The sequence below is a fragment of the Pelophylax lessonae genome, assembly GCF_965119305.1.
Source record: "Pelophylax lessonae genome assembly, chromosome: 11".
Classification (NCBI taxonomy): domain Eukaryota; kingdom Metazoa; phylum Chordata; class Amphibia; order Anura; family Ranidae; genus Pelophylax; species Pelophylax lessonae.
In genome coordinates this window covers 157,614,870-157,633,449 of record NC_138778.1, presented here as the reverse complement: position 1 = coordinate 157,633,449, position 18,580 = coordinate 157,614,870, and the positions used below count along the sequence as shown (strand labels likewise).

At 41.9% G+C, this 18,580-nt stretch overlaps 1 protein-coding gene across 2 annotated transcripts in view; it reads left to right on the top strand.

Annotated features, from left to right (window-relative positions):
• LRRC3C (leucine rich repeat containing 3C) overlaps window positions 1-17,418 on the top strand; it is a 38,516-nt gene extending 21,098 nt beyond the window's left edge. For both annotated transcript variants that reach the window (XM_082271408.1, XM_082271407.1), the window contains exon 2: window positions 16,304-17,418. In XM_082271408.1, the coding sequence (XP_082127534.1) occupies window positions 16,388-17,170 (783 nt within the window). In that variant the 5' untranslated portion in view covers window positions 16,304-16,387 and the 3' untranslated portion in view covers window positions 17,171-17,418. The remainder of the gene's footprint in view (window positions 1-16,303) is intronic.
• Window positions 17,419-18,580: the final 1,162 nt, after the last annotated feature.

Sequence of the window (18,580 nt, the reverse complement as noted above, 5' to 3'; positions counted from 1 at the left end):
CCCCTCTCAGACGTCTTTTCTCCAGGGAAAATAAATCGAGCGATTGCAGCCGCTCTTCATAGGTAAGGTCCTCCAACCCCCTAATCAGTTTAGTTGCCCTTCTCTGGACTTTCTCCAGCTCCAACACATCCCTCCTGAGGACTGGCGACCAGAACTGGACAGAATACTCCAGATGCGGTCGGACCAGAGTTTTATAAAGTGGAAGGATTATAGTCTTATCTCTGGAATACATCCCTTTCTTTATGCATGCTAATATTCTGTTGGCTTTGGAAGCTGCCGCTTGGCATTGCATGCTGTTGCCTAATCTATCATCAACTAAGACTCCCAGATCCTTCTCCATTTTTGATTCCCCCAAGGGTTCCCCTCCTAACGTGTATTGTGTTTTTATGTTTTTGGTCCCCAAGTGCAAAACCTTACACTTCTCCACATTAAACCTCATTTGCCATGTCGTTGCCCACTCGGTAATTTTGTCCAGGTCATTCTGTAGGATATCTGCTTCATGCTGTGCAGTTATTGCCCTGGCCAATTTTGTGTCATCTGCAAAAACTGATAACGAACTACTGATCCCGTCCTCAATGCTGTTTATGAATAAATTGAACAAGGTTGGTCCCAGGACTGAGCCCTGGGGCACCCCGCTTACTACCTCAGACCAGTCTGAGTATGCGCTGTTTATTACTACCCTTTGGACACGGCCTTTTAGCCAATTCCGTATCCAAGAGCAAACCCTGCTGTCGATACCTGCAGACCTTATTTTATAAATTAAGCGCTTGTGGGGAACTGTATCAAACGCCTTAGCGAAATCCAAGTACACCACATCCACTGGTCTCCCCCTATCTAGCTCACAGCTTACCTCCTCGTAGAATGCTAAGAGATTGGTTTGACAAGATCGCCCATTTGTAAACCCGTGCTGGTTACTACTGATGATGTTTTTGTCTTTAGCATACTCTACGATATAGTCCCTTATCATCCCCTCCAAAAGTTTACATATTATTGATGTCAGACTGACAGGCCTATAATTTCCCGGGATATGTCTCTGGCCCTTTTTGAATATCGGAATCACGTTAGCCTTCCTCCAATCCCCTGGTACATCTCCTGTCCTAATACTGTCAGCAAAGATCAGGAACAGTGGTCTAGATATAACCATACTGAGTTCCTTGAGCACTCTCGGATGTACGCCATCCGGGCCTGGTGATTTGTTTGTGTTAAGTTTATCCAGTCTTTCCCTGATTTCCCCCTCTGTTAGCCATAGTGGCAAGTCCTGTGTATTACTACTAACCATACAGTCATGGTCAGTGTACCCTTCCTTTTCCTGCGTAAAGACTGACGAGAAAAAAGAATTCAGCACGGTTGCTTTTTCAGTGTCCTCTGTAACCATCCTCCCATCATCGCTAATTATGTGTGCAATATGCTCTGCCCTAGTTTTTTTGCTGTTGATATATTTAAAGAATTTCTTTGGGTTTTTTTTACTATCCTCCGCTATTTGTCTCTCAAAGTTGATTTTAGCCATCTTGATTTCGTGTTTACACTTCTTATTTTCCTCCTTGTATTGCTGGAAGGCCGATACGGTGCCCTCTGATTTATATTTCTTGAAGGCCAATTTTTTTCCCCTAATAAGTTTTTTAACGCTACGGTTTAGCCAGCCAGGTTTGGCTTTGTCTCTTCTAAATTTATTCCCCATAGGAATGCACTGCAAGATGCCTTTGCTTAATATTGTTCTAAAGCATTCCCATTTTTCCTCTGTGGTCAGTGATCCCAGGGTTTGGTCCCAGTTTACCCTTTCCATCAATGAGTACAATTTTGGAAAGTCTGCCCTTCTGAAGTTTAGGGTTCTTATGTTCCCCACTTGCCTTTTTATATTGTTATTTATACTAAATGTGATCATCCTGTGATCGCTAGAGCCCAGGTTGTCCTGGACTCCTACCTCCGAGATTATGTCTGGGTCATTAGTGATCAATAGATCCAGGATAGCATTCTCTCTAGTAGGGGAATCCACCAACTGCGACATGTAGTTATCCTGTAAGGTTTCCGTGAATAGCCGGGCCTTATGCGAGTGTGCAGTCCCCTCTTCCCAGTCAATGTCGGGATAATTGAAGTCCCCCAATATGATGACTGATCCTAGTTTTGCCGCTTTACCTATTAGTGCTAAAAATTCCAGCTCTACCTCCTCCCCTTGGTTAGGTGGCCTATAGCAAACCCCCACAACTACTTTTCCCTTATCTTCTTCCCTATCGAGTTCAACCCACACAGATTCTAAATCCATGCTCATCCCATCCGTAATGTCACTCCTTTCTAGCACCTTTATATTGTTCTTGACATAGAGACATACCCCTCCCCCTCTTTTACCAACCCTGTCCTTCCGGTACACCGAATACCCTTGGATATTGGCCAGCCAGTCATGTGAGGGGTCGAACCAAGTCTCCGTTATTCCCACAAGGTCTATGTCCTCCTCATGTACTAACATGTCCAACTCATCCATCTTATTAGCTAGGCTCCTGGCATTAGCATATACCCCTCTTAGTTTTACGGAAGTTAAACGTGATTGGCGGTTTTGTTTATTTCTGTTTGGTCTGCTGTTCTCCCGCACAGACCCGCCAATTGATGTTGTTGACCTACTGTCGCTATTGACCCTACAACTGCCTTCAGTCCTCTGCTCCCTCCTGACTGATTCTATTTCTGAGCCCTCCCCCCCGTCTCCTAGTTTAAAAGCCCCTCCAACTCGGTGGCCATCTTTCTCCCCAAAAGAGCTGTACCGTCCCCATTAAGGTGCAGCCCATCCTTACTAAAGAGCCGGTAGCCGACTGAGAAGTCAGCCCAGTTCTCCAGGAACCCAAACCCCTCCTTCCTACACCAATTCCTCAGCCACTTGTTAAGTTCCCTAATCTCCTTCTGCCTCTCCTGTGTGGCTCGAGGTACAGGCAGTATTTCAGAGAAAACCACCTTGGAGGTCCTTTTCCTCAATCTATTACCTAAGTCCCTGAAATCGTTCTTAAGGATCCTCCACCTACCTTTAACTTTGTCATATATATATATATATTATATATAATATATATATTTTAAATTCATTTACATAGCTACATGATAAAATCACATCAATCAATTAGTGACTGGTTTAAATATACAATATACAGTGGTCACCAATAGTATAGCCCCCCTAAAAGTGGTAAACCACATGAGGTTGTCCAAATGCTCCAGCACATGTTTCGCTGATAGATCTGCTTCTTCAGGAGAAAAAGGCAAAAAATCTCTGCAACAAGATATAATGACAGTCAAACACAAGAAAATATATTAGAAATGCTTATAATAGAAGTATCATCATATCAAAATAGCTGCTTACCCTTGTGGACTTGTGTACCTGAGAGGTGGGTGCAAGGGCACAGCCCAATCTCCCCCACGGCGGACATGGAGTGGCAAAGACAGACGAACCCACAAGGGTGCAGTGCCCTCAGGGCTATAACAAAGATATACTGTAGGGACTGTTAGCTCACTGATATAAACCAGAGTAAGTTGAAACAGTAGGAAGCAGGGGGCACCAAAAGGCAGTGCTGAAAAATAATGGTGACCACACCAAATGTTGACACTTTGGGCCCAATTTGGACATTTTCACTTAGGGGTGTACTCACTTTTGTTGCCAGTGGTTTAGACATTAATGGCTGTGTGTTGAGTTATTTTGAGGGGACAGCAAATTTACACTGTTATACAAGCTGTACACTCACTACTTTACATTGTAGCAAAGAGTAATTTCTTCAGTGTTGTCAGACTGAAGACAACAGAAAGGGGGGGGGGGGGGCAGGAGGGGAAAAGGGGGGAAAGAGAGGAAGGGGGAGAAGGGGAGGGGAAGAAGAGGGAGAAGGAAGGGAATAAAAGAGAGCTAGGGAACGGGGAAAGAAAGGAGAATAAAAAGGGAGGGGGGGGAATTAAAAAGAAAGTGGAAGAGGGGGGAGGGGAGGGGAATGGGAGCCAGGTGGGAAGGGGAAGGGAGGGAAGAAGGAGGAAAGGGGAAGGAACAAAGACAAAGGGGGATGTAAAAAAACTGGTTTGCCAAGAAGACTTTAAAAGAACAGAAATAACGTTTCCCCACCCCTACTGTGTGAACTCAGGCTTGTCATAGTGATTTCAGCCTGGGTTCACACAGGAGCAGTGCGGGAAACCGCATTCGATTCAGACAGGAATCCCACCACATTCCTGTTCAAATTGCATGTGATTCTTTGTGGTGCAACTTACGCCCATTCATTTTGTATGGATGCAAATCGCACCATAAAGTATTGGTATCAGGAGCATTTTCATGGGTACAAGTACTAATGAAAATACTTGGTATTGGCACCGATATCGGTATCAGTGCATCCCTACTGTATGGTACTGTTTTGGGGGGATGTTGTTGGGTGATTGTATCAAATGGCAGTGTGCATAGTTTGCTTAAAGGGTTAGATCTTTACCAAAAATTTGCCTAGGCGGATAAGTGGGCATCTGTAGATAAAAATAAACTGGGAAGCTCTGGCTAAAGTTAAATAATGCCCATGCTATAGGTGTAGGCCATTTATATACCTCCCAGTACAGCGTAACTGTAAAACTCCCAGGTCATTGTTAAGTCAAGTGTAGTGTTGTCATTACTGCTTCTATACGTAAGGGGTTCTTTACTGTCGGAGCAGTAAGGATGTGGAATTCTCTTCCACAAGCAGTGGTATCAGCGGGGAGCATCTATAGTTTCAAAAAACTATTAGATGGGCACCTTAAAGACCACAACATAAAGGGATATACAATGTACGGTTAACAGCAAACACACACACACATCATAGGTTGAACTGATGTTTTTTTTCAACCTCACAAACTATGTAACTATGTACAGTGGGTACGGAAAGTATTCAGACCCCCTTAAATTTTTCACTCTTTGTTATATTGCAGCCATTTGCTAAAATCATTTAAGTTCATTCTTCTTCCTCATGAATGTACACATAGCACCCCATACTGACAGAAAAACACAGAATTGTTGACATTGTTGCAGATTTATTAAAAAAGAAAAACTGAAATATCACATGGTCCTAAGTATTCAGACCCTTTGCTGTGACACTCATATATTTAACTCAGGTGCTTTCCATTTCTTCTGATAATCCTTGAGATGGTTCTACACCTTCATTTGAGTCCAGCTGTGTTTGATTATACTGATTGGACTTGATTAGGAAAGCCACACACCTGTCTATATAAGACCTTCCAGATCACAATGCATGTCAGAGCAAATGAGAATCATGAGGTCAAAGGAACTGCCTGAAGAGCTCAGAGACAGAATTGTGGCAAGGCACAGATCTGGCCAAGGTTACAAAAAGATTTCTGCTGCACTTAAGGTTCCTAAGAGCACAGTGGCCTCCATAATCCTCAAATGGAAGACGTTTGGGACGACCAGAACCCTTCCTAGAGCTGGCCGTCCGGCCAAACTGAGCTATCGGGGGAGAAGAGCCTTGGTGAGAGAGGTAAAGATGAACCCAAAGATCACTGTGGCTGAGCTCCAGAGATGCAGTCAGGAGATGGGAGAAAGTTGTAGAAAGCAAACCATCACTGCAGCCCTCCACCAGTCGGGGCTTTATGGCAGAGTGGCCCGACGGAAGCCTCTCCTCAGTGTAAGACACATGAAAGCCCGCATGGAGTTTGCTAAAAAACACCTGAAGGACTCCAAGATGGTGAGAAATAAGATTCTCTGGTCTGATGAGACCAAAATAGAACTTTTTGGCCTTAATTCTAAGCGGTATGTGTGGAGAAAACCAGGCACTGCTCATCACCTGTTCAATACAGTCCCAACAGTGAAGCATGGTGGTGGCAGCATCATGCTGTGGGGGTGTTTTTCAGCTGCAGGGACAGGACGACTGGTTGCAATCGAGGGAAAGATGAATGCGGCCAAGTACAGGGATATCCTGGACAAAAACCTTCTCCAGAGTGCTCTGGACCTCAGACTGGGCCGAAGGTTTACCTTCCAACAAGACAATGACCCTAAGCACACAGCTAAAATAACGAAGGAGTGGCTTCACAACAACTCCATGACTGTTCTTGAATGGCCCAGCCAGAGCCCTGACTTAAACCCAATTGAGCATCTCTGGAGAGACCTAAAAATGGCTGTCCACCAACGTTTACCATCCAACCTGACAGAACTGGAGAGGATCTGCAAGGAGGAATGGCAGAGGATCCCCAAATCCAGGTGTGAAAGACTTGTTGCATCTTTCCCAAAAAGACTCCTGGCTGTATTAGATCAAAAGGGGGCTTCTTCTAAATACTGAGCAAAGGGTCTGAATACTTAGGACCATGTGATATTTCAGTTTTTCTTTTTTAATAAATCTGCAACAATGTCAACAATTCTGTGTTTTTCTGTCAGTATGGGGTGCTATGTGTACATTCATGAGGAAGAAGAATGAACTTAAATGATTTTAGCAAATGGCTGCAATATAACAAAGAGTGAAAAATTTAAGGGGGTCTGAATACTTTCCGTACCCACTGTATGTAACTATGTAACTATGCTCCTCCCAACAATCACAGGAGTGAGCTCTCAAACACGCAGCTCAAAACTACTGCGTCAGGGGAGAGAAAGAGCATGGGAGGGGTGTTGAATCAGAGAAGAAACTCAGTCCTGTGATGGTGGAGGTGAGCAATAAGGACTAGGCCTCACTTAGCAACATCCTGGGAGTATTTCATTCAGGCTTTAGGAGGTATGTAAATTACCTACACCTATGGCAAGGGCATTATTCAACGTTATTGCTGCACTGTTTGCTTTTATATACAGATGCCCCCTTATCTGCATAGGCAGTTTTTTTGTAAAAGTAAACTAACCCTTTACCAAGAATAGAATAAAATAGAATAGAAAATGAAGGAATAAAATAGAAAAGAATAGAATACAGTAAAAGAACAGAATAGAATAGAAAAAAAAGCATAGAATCAAATGTAATGGAAAAAAAGGAATAGAATATAAAGAATAGAATGGAATAGAATTGAAAATAAAATACAAAATAATTGAAAAGAATACAATTAATATAATTAAATCAAATTTGAAAATGAATAAACAAAACTAATTCCGAAAACTAATTTAGGGGTTTACGTAAATTAAATTATTTAAATAACAGATCGAAATGAAACAAAACTAATTTTATCGTTCCGCACCTTTCTAGTAATTCCTGCTTCTTGGATTTGTAACCACTGACACCGCTGATCTTTTTAGCTATCTGTAAGGGGAGATTATTCCCAAAAATCTCAAATGTAAGGAACATTCTTCCCAGTGACCATTACACTAATGTACCATAAGCTTTAGATATAGTGAATTTTAACAAGGGATTCCCTGAACGTTATTTCAAGGGTTCCCCTGTTTTATAAAAGGTTAAGAAAAGTTGCTCTAACACAATCTCCTAAATTGTGACACTAAGCCTTAACTAGTTAGCTTAGACCCAAAAGCTGGCATCACTTAAATTTTTGGTGCCATATTTCCCTTGCCACAAAAATATTGGAACCCATACCCAAAAGCCCCGTTGCCACTTACCTGTGCCCAATAGGACGACAAAAAATGAGTGATCTGTGCTGCAATCTCAACAGATATATGTTGTGGGTGGCGTAACCCTCCAGAGATACCAGTTTTAAATGACATATCCATTTAGGGCCAAAATGACCTAGTCTTTGGCAATATAGGACAATAAACCCCAGTGGGACTTTACTGCAGCGCAAAATATATGAACACATTTACAAAAATGTCTGCAATCTTTTATTGTACACAATTTTATAAGCTAATAAAACCACCCACGTAACGTGGAAGGATGGGCGGACATTCCAGCCGGTTGGCTGTTTTGATTTTTAGCGCGAACACTCTGCTTTTATCTAAGTTTCTCTACTCTATTTTAATAAAACGGTGCAACGGTATACACTATGGAGCCTTCTATGTTGCGTCTTCCATGATGGTTGCTATATTCACCCGCTGGTCTGAGGTTGGATTAGTGTTGCTATTGGTGACACGGTCTGCATATTTCCGGTTGTGGACATCCCACAGGTTTCATTGGTCTAGCCCTGCCGTTTTTTGATAGCCATTTCGTCTGGTGATTGACAAGCCTCAATTTATTTTGCTTCTGGTAAGCAATTGGTGGCGGATTGAGCACTGGCATTGGTTATCATCACACAGCACCATTCATTAGTTTACTTATAATGTGCACATTGTGTCACCTTTACTAGGACTTTTTATGGACTGTCACTATATTATTTATTTATTCACTCATTTTGAAGTCATTGGTCATTTTTTGATTATTTTATTCACATTATTGTGTTTATATTTGCACGTATTTCGATATCCATTATTTATCATCTAGCGCAGCTTGTATATATTTATTTAATAAAACCATACAGATTTTTCATATACAGTACAAAATCACAGTATGAACCAATAAACTGAGATATTCCTAAATCTGTTGTCAATAGAGTTGTAAAATTCACAGACATTTTTAAGTCATGGGGAAAAAAAAATGTTCTTTTTTTTTTTTTCCTGTAAACAAAATGAAATTTTTGGGAAAAATTGAAAAACAAATTCAATGTGGAGTAGTTTTACAAATTGAAAGTCCTTTTGTTACATTGGGAAGGTGAACTGTAATATGTTTAAAAGTATTATGCTTAAAATAAAAGTATAGCTTATTCAGTAAATAAACTAAACTTAATTTTTAAACTTTTATTTTTTATTACGAATAGAATAAAAAGGGTTGTATATGTTAGGAACATCTCAACTATACAGGAGAACAGGTAACCACCCCTTTTCTCACATATTAATTTAAAAGCTTCCTGCCAATATGCATTTTCAGTTATTGAAGCATATATTGGGAGTGTGTTCTTTTGGAAGGACGTGATTTGCAACACTTCCTTACTTGAAGATGCTTGTGATTAAACATTTTGGGGTTGATTTACTAAAAACGGAGAGTGCAAAATCTGATGCAGCTGTGCATGGCAGCCAATCAGCTTCTAACTTCAGCTTGTTCAATTAATCTTTTGACAAAAAAAAAAAACTGGAAGCTGATTGGTTTCTATGCATGGCAGCACCAGATTTTTCTCTCTCTAGCTTTAGTAAATCAAGCCCTTTGTGATGATCCAGAAGCAGCAGAAAGAGTGTTTCTGAAATGGGAAATCTGGAGGGAAAGGTTACTCGCACTTTTATTCTGGTCCTCATCATTTCATTACATAATGTATTTTATAGTGTCTTTAGGGCAACTTTTGTCATCTTTGTAGCATTTGGAAAAGAATATTTCTTCTCACAATATTTTCAAATTGAAGCTTTTCTATCAGAAAAGAGAATCCAATTTACTGACGGTGATGAATGAGAACATTAAGGCAGTTGTAAACCCTGCTTTGCTGTTTTTAACTACAGGTAAGCCTATAATAAGGCTTACCTGTAGGTAAAATTAATATCTCTTAAATGTGCACCGTTTAGGAGATATTCACCCTGCATACAGCCACTGACATCAGCGGCCCATGCACTCTGAAAGTCCAGCATACTGTGCCAGATCTTCACAGCTCTCGTACGCATGCACGGGAGTGATGTCATCACAACTCCGGCCACTTTTTTTTTTTGTTTACAACCGCTTTTTAGGAATCATTTAAAGGTTAAATAAGATAAACGAATTTGTCAGTAAAATGTACCCTCTTACCTGTCAGCTAAGGCCTAAGAGGACAGAAACTATCATCTACTGTATCCCAACAATCACCCAACTGTAGGAGCTACATGATAAAGCCCACAAGCAATCTAAACTGGAGCCTTTCCTCTGCAGTGCCCCCTAGCTGCAGAAATACATATTTCTCTTGTTTGAGAACTGTATTAACCACTTGACCTCTGGAATAGTTACCCCCCTTCATGACCATGCTATTTTTTGCTATACGGCACTGCGTTACTTTAACTGACAATAGCGTGATCATGCAACGCTGTACCCAAATAAAATTTATATAAATCTTCCCCACAAACTGAGCTTTCTTTTGGTGGTATTTGCTCACCACTAAATTTTTTATTTTTTGCGCTATTAACAAAATAACAGTTTTGAGGGAAAAAACTATATTTTTTACATTCTACTATAAAACATATCCCATAAAAAAGTTTTAAAAATCAAATTTCTTCAGAAATTTTGCCCAGTATGTATTCTGCTACATGTTTTTGGTAAAAGAAATCCCAATATGCGTATATTGATTGGTTTACGCTAGTGATCGACCGATATCTTTTTTTCATTGCCGATACCAATACCGATATTTTGGTCATCACATATCGGTATCGGCCGATATGGGCCGATATTTTCGTACATTTAAAAAAAAAAATATTTTTAATTTTTTTACTTGAGAGGTACTCTTGTGGAGGGATCTGGGGGGTCTAAAAGACCCCAAACCCCTCCTCACCACTTAAAAGCATTCAAAATGCCAAGTTTGACTGTTTTGAATGCTGTCACTTTTTAAAATCTGACGCCAGTACCCAGAAGTGATGTCATGACATCACTTCCGGGTTTTTGCATGGAGACCCGATCAGAGCCGAATGCGGCTTTGATTGGGTCTCCGGCGGCCGTGCAGGTAAGATGCCCGGGTCTCTTGCCCGGGTCTCAGCCGCATTGGTTGTCATTAGAAGACAGCCGACAGTCGGCTATGGACGTTGGTACTGGGGTGATGCTTCTAGCTGCAGGCATCACTCCGGTAAAAGCACTTTCCAAAATATCGGTAATATCGGCCGCCTTGGTGGCCGATTCTGATATATCGGGAAAAGTGCATATCGGCCCTCGGTATATCGGCTTTGCTGATAATCGGTCGATCCCTAGTTTACGCTAGGGATCCTCAAACTACGGCCCTCTAGCTGTTGTGAAAATACACATCCCATGAGACATTGTAAAATTCTGAGATTCACAGACATGACTAGGCATGATGGGAATTGTAGTTCCTGAACAACTGGAGGGCCTATTAGGTCCAGTGTTGACAACAGATGTAGGAATATCTCACTTTATTGGTTTATACTGTGATGTTGTACTTTATATGAATGAACAACCATTTTATTGCAAAGATTATTGCAAAGATTGCAGAGATTTTTGTAAATTTGTTTATATATTTGCATTGCTGTAAAGTCCCACAAACAAGAGTGGTTTATTGTCATAAATGTACTGTATAGGGATGATGGCAACAAAAAAAAGTAAGCACCCTATCTGATTTATTATTTTCTAATCCAGGGGTTTTCACCCTTTCTAACCAAAGGGCCAGTTTGGTGTCCTTCAGGCTTTAGGAGGGCCAGACTGTGGCCAGTAGGAGGAGAAATTGCCAGTGTCAGTGGGAGTAAACAATGCCCCATCATTGGTTTTAATAGGATGAATTGTGGGTATAAGTGGGAGGAATAAAGCCCCATCGATGGTGTCAGTGGGAAGAATAGTATCCCATTATTGGTGGCAGTTTGAGGAAAAGTATCCCAAGGGCCAGATAAGGTATGGGCTCCAAGGGCTTGTTGGGGCAACATGGGAGCTTAAGCAATTAACTGCTTTATGGCTTTGCTTTTTCCTCATGAATGACAGGCTTAATTTGTCTTGATGGATAAATGGAGCTGATATTCAGTCACAGCTTGCCCAAGAACAGAAACTTTCTAAACAAAGAGCCAGTTTAGTGTCCTTCAAGCTTTAGGAAGGCCAGACTGTGGCATATAGGAGTAGAAATTGCCAGTGTCAGTGGGAGTAAACAATAACCCATCATTGGTTTTAGTAGGATGAATTGTGGGTATAAGTGGGAGGAAAAAAACGACCCATTGATGGTGCCAGTGGGAAGAATAGTATCCCATTATTGGTGGCAGTTGGAGGAAAAGTGTCTCAAGGGCCGGATAAAGGCAAGGAAAGCGCCGCATCTGGCCTCTGGGCTACAGTTTGGAGACCACTGATCCAGTCTTTGGCAATAATTGGCCCATGTATGGGCTCCAAGGGCTTGTTGAGGCAACATGGGAGCTAAAGCAGCTAGCTGCTTTACTTTCTCCTCATGAATGACAGGCTTCTTTTATTTTGATGGATAAATGTAGCTGACATTCAGTCACAGCTTGCCCGAGAACAGAATCGAATATCAGAGTACATAGAAATACATTTCCTAACTAATAATGCCCACCTTATATCCAGCTCTGCTAGTGAGTTGCGGTATATCTAATTTGCTTCTGTTGAGGAACTGTGCAATGGATGCAATATGTTTTTTCTGTATACCAAACTGCCTTTGCTAATCACCTGAGATACAAATCGGTTAGTAAATCTTCTGAGGGGTGAACCAAGGCTTTGTTATGGTTATGTAATATAAAATCTACCTCTACATAATCATGTTGTCAGTTGCCGCTGGTGCTTGAAAATACTTAATAAATATTTCCCCTCTTGGAAAATAAATGTCTAATCTAATCATAGTATAGGAAAATACTTGTATCTCATCCATATGGCAGATGAAAAAAGGGACACACACGTAACTGGATGTGCTCAGAGGAGGTGAAAAAGCATATGTTCTGATCTTTGTGTATTAGGAGGAAGTGAAAGGGACCTGTGTATTTACAGAAGAAAGGTTTCCTGAAATCTGTGTATTGGGAGGAGAGAGGTGGCCTGATACCTGTATCCCCCAGATAGCAAGCAATTGGGCTGCAAGTTTGAAAATGACTTGCTAAGCTATTGCTAGACTTGACAGGCTTCACACGTTTGTTGCACAATTGCAGCAAGTCCGCATTGCATGACTCCAGATCAACTTTCTTTGCAAATATTCTGAAAGTCTGCTGCAAGTTCTGGTTTAGTTATGTTGTGCAATAGTCATCCCACCACAGGGGTCACTGTGGCTGAATTTTCATGCTGTAGACTTGCAGAGCTCTTGCTGTAGACTCCCCATTGCAACGTTGCTCTTTGTAGAGACTTGCCACACAAATTTGCTACAAATTGGAAAAGTGTCAACTAGAACTTGTGCTTCAAATCCTCTGTAAGGCTACATTCACATGTCAGCGTAGTGATCGCGGGAAATCATTGCAAATCGTGGGAACGCCTGTGCGTTGCCCGTGATTTGCAATAGCACCCCAAACACTGTGCGATGTTGCCACGATTTGCGCCTGCCGAATCGCGGTAACATCGCGCAAAAAAAATTGCCCCAAAGAAGCTCTTGTACCTTTTTTGGGCGTCATGCGTCCCGCGTTTTTTTTTGTGCGATGTTACCGCCATTCGGCAGGCGCAAATCGTCCTGCGATTTGCAATGATTTCCGGATCGCGGGCAGAATTGCGGTGATTCTGCCCGCGATCAATACGCTGACATGTGAATGAAGCCTAAGTGTATAACTTGCCAGTGAAAATGTGCAGCAAGTTAACAGACTTACAATTCAACACTGCCACAAAATTGTGGCAACTTATTCTTGCTATCTGGGCTGTGTATTAGGAGAAATTAAGAAATACGTTCCTAAAGTTTGTTTATTAGGAGGCGGTTAGAGGTAAGTGTCCTGACATCTGTGTGTAGGCAGGTGCAGTCTGTATTCTCCACTGAAGGTGGAGTCGGCGGGAGGACTCCGCCACAGCGGCAATGCAAATTGGAGAGAAAGTTGAGAGAAGAAATTCTCTGACTTCCTCGGTCATCAGGGGCAGTGATCCGGTTGGATGCACATGCCCCAATAGACCCTGGAGGCCATATTGGGTCAAGCAGAGTCTATTTAAGACTCTGACTCCTGGGTTTGGCGTGCTATATTCTAATAGACAGTGCCAGCGATAGCGAGAGGTTCCGGAGGAGTAGGGAGAGAGTAGGAACCGCGTCTACCTTCTAGGAAGCTTCCCCTCTAGGAAGGCCAGGCCGCAGTTCGCTCCTCGGGACAGATTCTGTCGGCATCCCTTGGCTTCAGACTGCTGTCATTCTGCTGCAGAGATGTAAGTGGCACCGGATGAGTGGGCTTCCCCACCTGGCCTGTTTTGTACTGTTAACCTGCTGTTTCAATAAAACGTTCTTTGCAAATGGAGACTCTGTGTGTTTACTGTCTACCATACCACACTGCACCTACCTAATATGTGTATTAGGAGAAGGGGGAAGTAACTATCCTGACATCTGTGTATTATGGGGAAAACAAGGGTATATGTCTGGGTATCTGTATACTAGTATGAGAGGAAAGGTACTTGTCATGATATCTGCATTAGGCGATAGGGAGAGATACGTGTCCTGACATCTGAGTATCAGTGGGAAGGGAGACATACAGTGGGTACGGAAAGTATTCAGACCCCCTTAAATTTTTCACTCTTTGTTATATTGCAGCCATTTGCTAAAATCATTTAGGTTCATTCTTCTTCCTCATGAATGTACACATAGCACCCCATACTGACAGAAAAACACAGAATTGTTGACATTGTTGCAGATTTATTAAAAAAGAAAAACTGAAATATCACATGGTCCTAAGTATTCAGACCCTTTGCTGTGACACTCATATATTTAACTCAGGTGCTTTCCATTTCTTCTGATCATCCTTGAGATGGTTCTACACCTTCATTTGAGTCCAGCTGTGTTTGATTATACTGATTGGACTTGATTAGTAAAGCCACACACCTGTCTATATAAGACCTTCCAGATCACAATGCATGTCAGAGCAAATGAGAATCATGAGGTCAAAGGAACTGCCTGAAGAGCTCAGAGACAGAATTGTGGCAAGGCACAGATCTGGCCAAGGTTACAAAAAGATTTCTGCTGCACTTAAGGTTCCTAAGAGCACAGTGGCCTCCATAATCCTCAAATGGAAGACGTTTGGGACGACCAGAACCCTTCCTAGAGCTGGCCGTCCAGCCAAACTGAGCTATCGGGGGAGAAGAGCCTTGGTGAGAGAGGTAAAGAAGAACCCAAAGATCACTGTGGCTGAGCTCCAGAGATGCAGTCAGGAGATGGGAGAAAGTTGTAGAAAGTCAACCATCACTGCAGCCCTCCACCAGTTGGGGCTTTATGGCAGAGTGGCCCGACGAAAGCCTCTCCTCAGTGTAAGACACATGAAAGCCCGCATGGAGTTTGCTAAAAAACACCTGAAGGACTCCAAGATGGTGAGAAATAAGATTCCCTGGTCTGATGAGACCAAAATAGAACTTTTTGGCCTTAATTCTAAGTGGTATGTGTGGAGAAAACCAGGCACTGCTCATCACCTGTTCAATACAGTTCCAACAGTGAAGCATGGTGGTGGCAGCATCATGCTGTGGGGGTGTTTTTCAGCTGCAGGGACAGGACGACTGGTTGCAATCGAGGGAAAGATGAATGCGGCCAAGTACAGGGATATCCTGGACAAAAACCTTCTCCAGAGTGCTCTGGACCTCAGACTGGGCCGAAGGTTTACCTTCCAACAAGACAATGACCCTAAGCACACAGCTAAAATAACGAAGGAGTGGCTTCACAACTACTCAGTGACTGTTCTTGAATGGCCCAGCCAGAGCCCTGACTTAAACCCAATTGAGCATCTCTGGAGAGACCTAAAAATGGCTGTCCACCAACGTTTACCATCCAACCTGACAGAACTGGAGAGGATCTGCAAGGAGGAATGGCAGAGGATCCCCAAATCCAGGTGTGAAAGACTTGTTGCATCTTTCCCAAAAAGACTCCTGGCTGTATTAGATCAAAAGGGGGCTTCTACTAAATACTGAGCAAAGGGTCTGAATACTTAGGACCATGTGATATTTCAGTTTTTCTTTTTTAATAAATCTGCAACAATGTCAACAATTCTGTGTTTTTCTGTCAGTATGGGGTGCTATGTGTACATTCATGAGGAAGAAGAATGAACCTAAATGATTTTAGCAAATGGCTGCAATATAACAAAGAGTGAAAAATTTAAGGGGGTCTGAATACTTTACGTACCCACTGTACGTGTCCTAAAATCAATGGAAGGAGGGAAATGTATGTGTCTTGATATCAATATCTTAGGAAGAGTAAAACAGGTATATGTTCATATAATAATACATTATGAAGAGTGGGGAGTTTAATGTCCTCATATCCTTGCATTAGAAGGATGGGAGAAGTATGTGTCCTTTTATTAGTGCATTAGGAATAGTGGAGAAGTATTTGTTCTGATATCAATGCATTAGAAGAATGGGAGAGGTATGTGTCCTTATATCAGTGCATTAGGAGGAGGGGAGACATACAGTATGTTCTCTGATATCAATGCATTAGGAGAGGTACATGTCCGTACTGAATACCATTGCATTGAAAGGATGGGAGAAGTATGTGTCCTGATATCTCGTAATGTCATTAGCCTGTGTAGTAGGAGGAGGTTTGGGTCCCTGTTTTGTGCAAGCTTTATCATATCATGCATGCTATTATACTTATTCTTTGGTTCCTTTTTTTTCAGGCATCATATAAACACCCAATAATCCAAAAGTCCAGATCCTCATCTTTCCGACCACCTCTCTCTTGAGTATGCTGCTGGCCGGCCATGCCTTTCTTGGACTGGTACCTCCAGCGCTCATTAGCAACATGGCTATTGTTACACAGCTTGGTCCTTATGTCCCTCTGCTTCCAGTCAGCTACGACTTTCCCCAAGGGCTGTCATGCCTCTCAGGAGGATGGCTACAAGACTTTACGTTGCAGCAATGCTCAGCTTACAGAAGTACCCAAAGACGTTCCCAATGACACCAACAGACTGTACCTAGACTTCAATCAGATCACCTACCTCCCTTCAGATGCTTTCCGCAATCTCCCTGTTCTTATAGAGTTAGACCTGTCCCACAATTTCCTGGGTCGTTTGGATGTTACAGCTTTCAGGAGCTTAAGTGACCATTTATCCTCCTTAGACCTGTCTTCCAACAAACTAGTGTCTGTCAACAAGGAGGTCTTTGCTAACCTGAAAGCAAGAACAAATCTTTCTGGCAACCCTTGGATGTGTGACTGTGATCTTCAAGAACTCATAAGGATAATAGAGTTGGACCCTGGTTCTTCCAGTGGAATTGTGTGTGCTAGTTCTGTACTGGAGGAATATGCTGGCAAGCCCTTCCATCAAGTGGTCAAAGAAATTGACATGTGCAATGTTTATAAGAAAACCACGGATGTGGCAATGCTTGTTACGATGTTTGGTTGGTTCGCCATGGTCATTTCCTACTTGGTGTATTATGTACGTCAGAACCAGGAGGATGCCCGACGTCATCTGGAGTACCTCAAATCACTGCCTAGCAAGCAGAGGCACACAGAGGAGCCCTCAACACTTAGCACTGTGGTTTGATCTGGGGACAGAACATAGGACTTTATATTTATGGACAGGTCACTCAGATAAAGTATAAACTTATTTATCTTTTGCTTTTTAAAACTTTAATACATTTTGGCTTAAATATCCTCTTATTGAAATATCCAGGTGGTAAAAACGAATAGTGATTGATGAATCACTTTGTACAGTCCATACAATTTTTTGGTAAGGACGTTCCTTGACTCTGGTAAATATTTTGATAAACACCTAGCTTATAAAAATTGTATAATCTATAACATGAAAGAAGTTAAATTTCAAGTGAGCAGAAAGAAAACAAAAAAAAAACCCTACTGGGCAAATTCTGGCCATAAATGTTCTGATTCCCCTCTCATCAAGCTTCCCAATGCGACTCTCGGGCAAGTTAGGGTTGCTTAGGGATACCTTAGAAAGTAGTACATTAATTTCCATACCTGGATTTCCATACCTGTTATCATGCACACACTTTCCAACTTGGCCTATCCTACTTAATGAGAAAATGGAAGGAAGCTATAAAGTGCTGTAGGCCTTTTATTACGTTTGAAGTCCTATGTCCATCTGTCCAACCCTGTTTTAAGCAGTTTAAAGAGCATTTATGATCTGCAGTATGTAGTAAGCAGAAGTGACCAATAAGATTTTACCACTGATTAGTTTAAAACAGGGGTCTCCAAACTTTCTAAACACAGAGCTAGTCTTCTGTCCTTCAGGCTTTAGGGGGCCTTACTGTGGCCATTGGGAGGAGAAATTGTCCTGGCGCCAGTGGTAGTAAACAATGTATCTTTGGTTTTAGTGAGAGGAATAGTACCCCATTGTTGGTTTCAGTGGAAGGAATAGTGCCCCATTGCTGGTGTTAGTTTATGGAATAGTACCCCATTATTGCTGTCAATGGGGGAAATATTGCTCCATTGCTGATGTCAAAAGCAGGAATTATGTCCCATTGTTTGTGTCAGTGGAAGGAGTAGTGTCTAGTATTAGTGGGAGAAAAAGTACCCCAAATTATGGATAAAGGCAAGCAAAGGGCTGCATCTGGCCCCCGGGCCACAATTTGGAGACCACTGGTTTAAAAATTCCAAAACAGAAAAAACTGGTTAGTTTATCTGGGTTACTGCAAAATACTTGATGCTTTTTGCCTTACTTAAGAAGCCTCTTCTGCACTTTTCCCTTCTTGAACTCTATGAACAGAATACAACTGTAATTATATGGATCCCCTTAGAATCCCCCGAAAGTTAATACTGATGCATACTACAGGTACATTAAACAGATTACCCCACTGCAAAGCACTAAAATCATAAATATTGCTAATTATAGGCATTTCTCTAGGCCAAAGCGCAAAACATATATAACAACCAATCATCTTTCACTGACCTGACCTGACCACATTAAAGCTAAACTCTGGGATAAGCAAATTTTGCC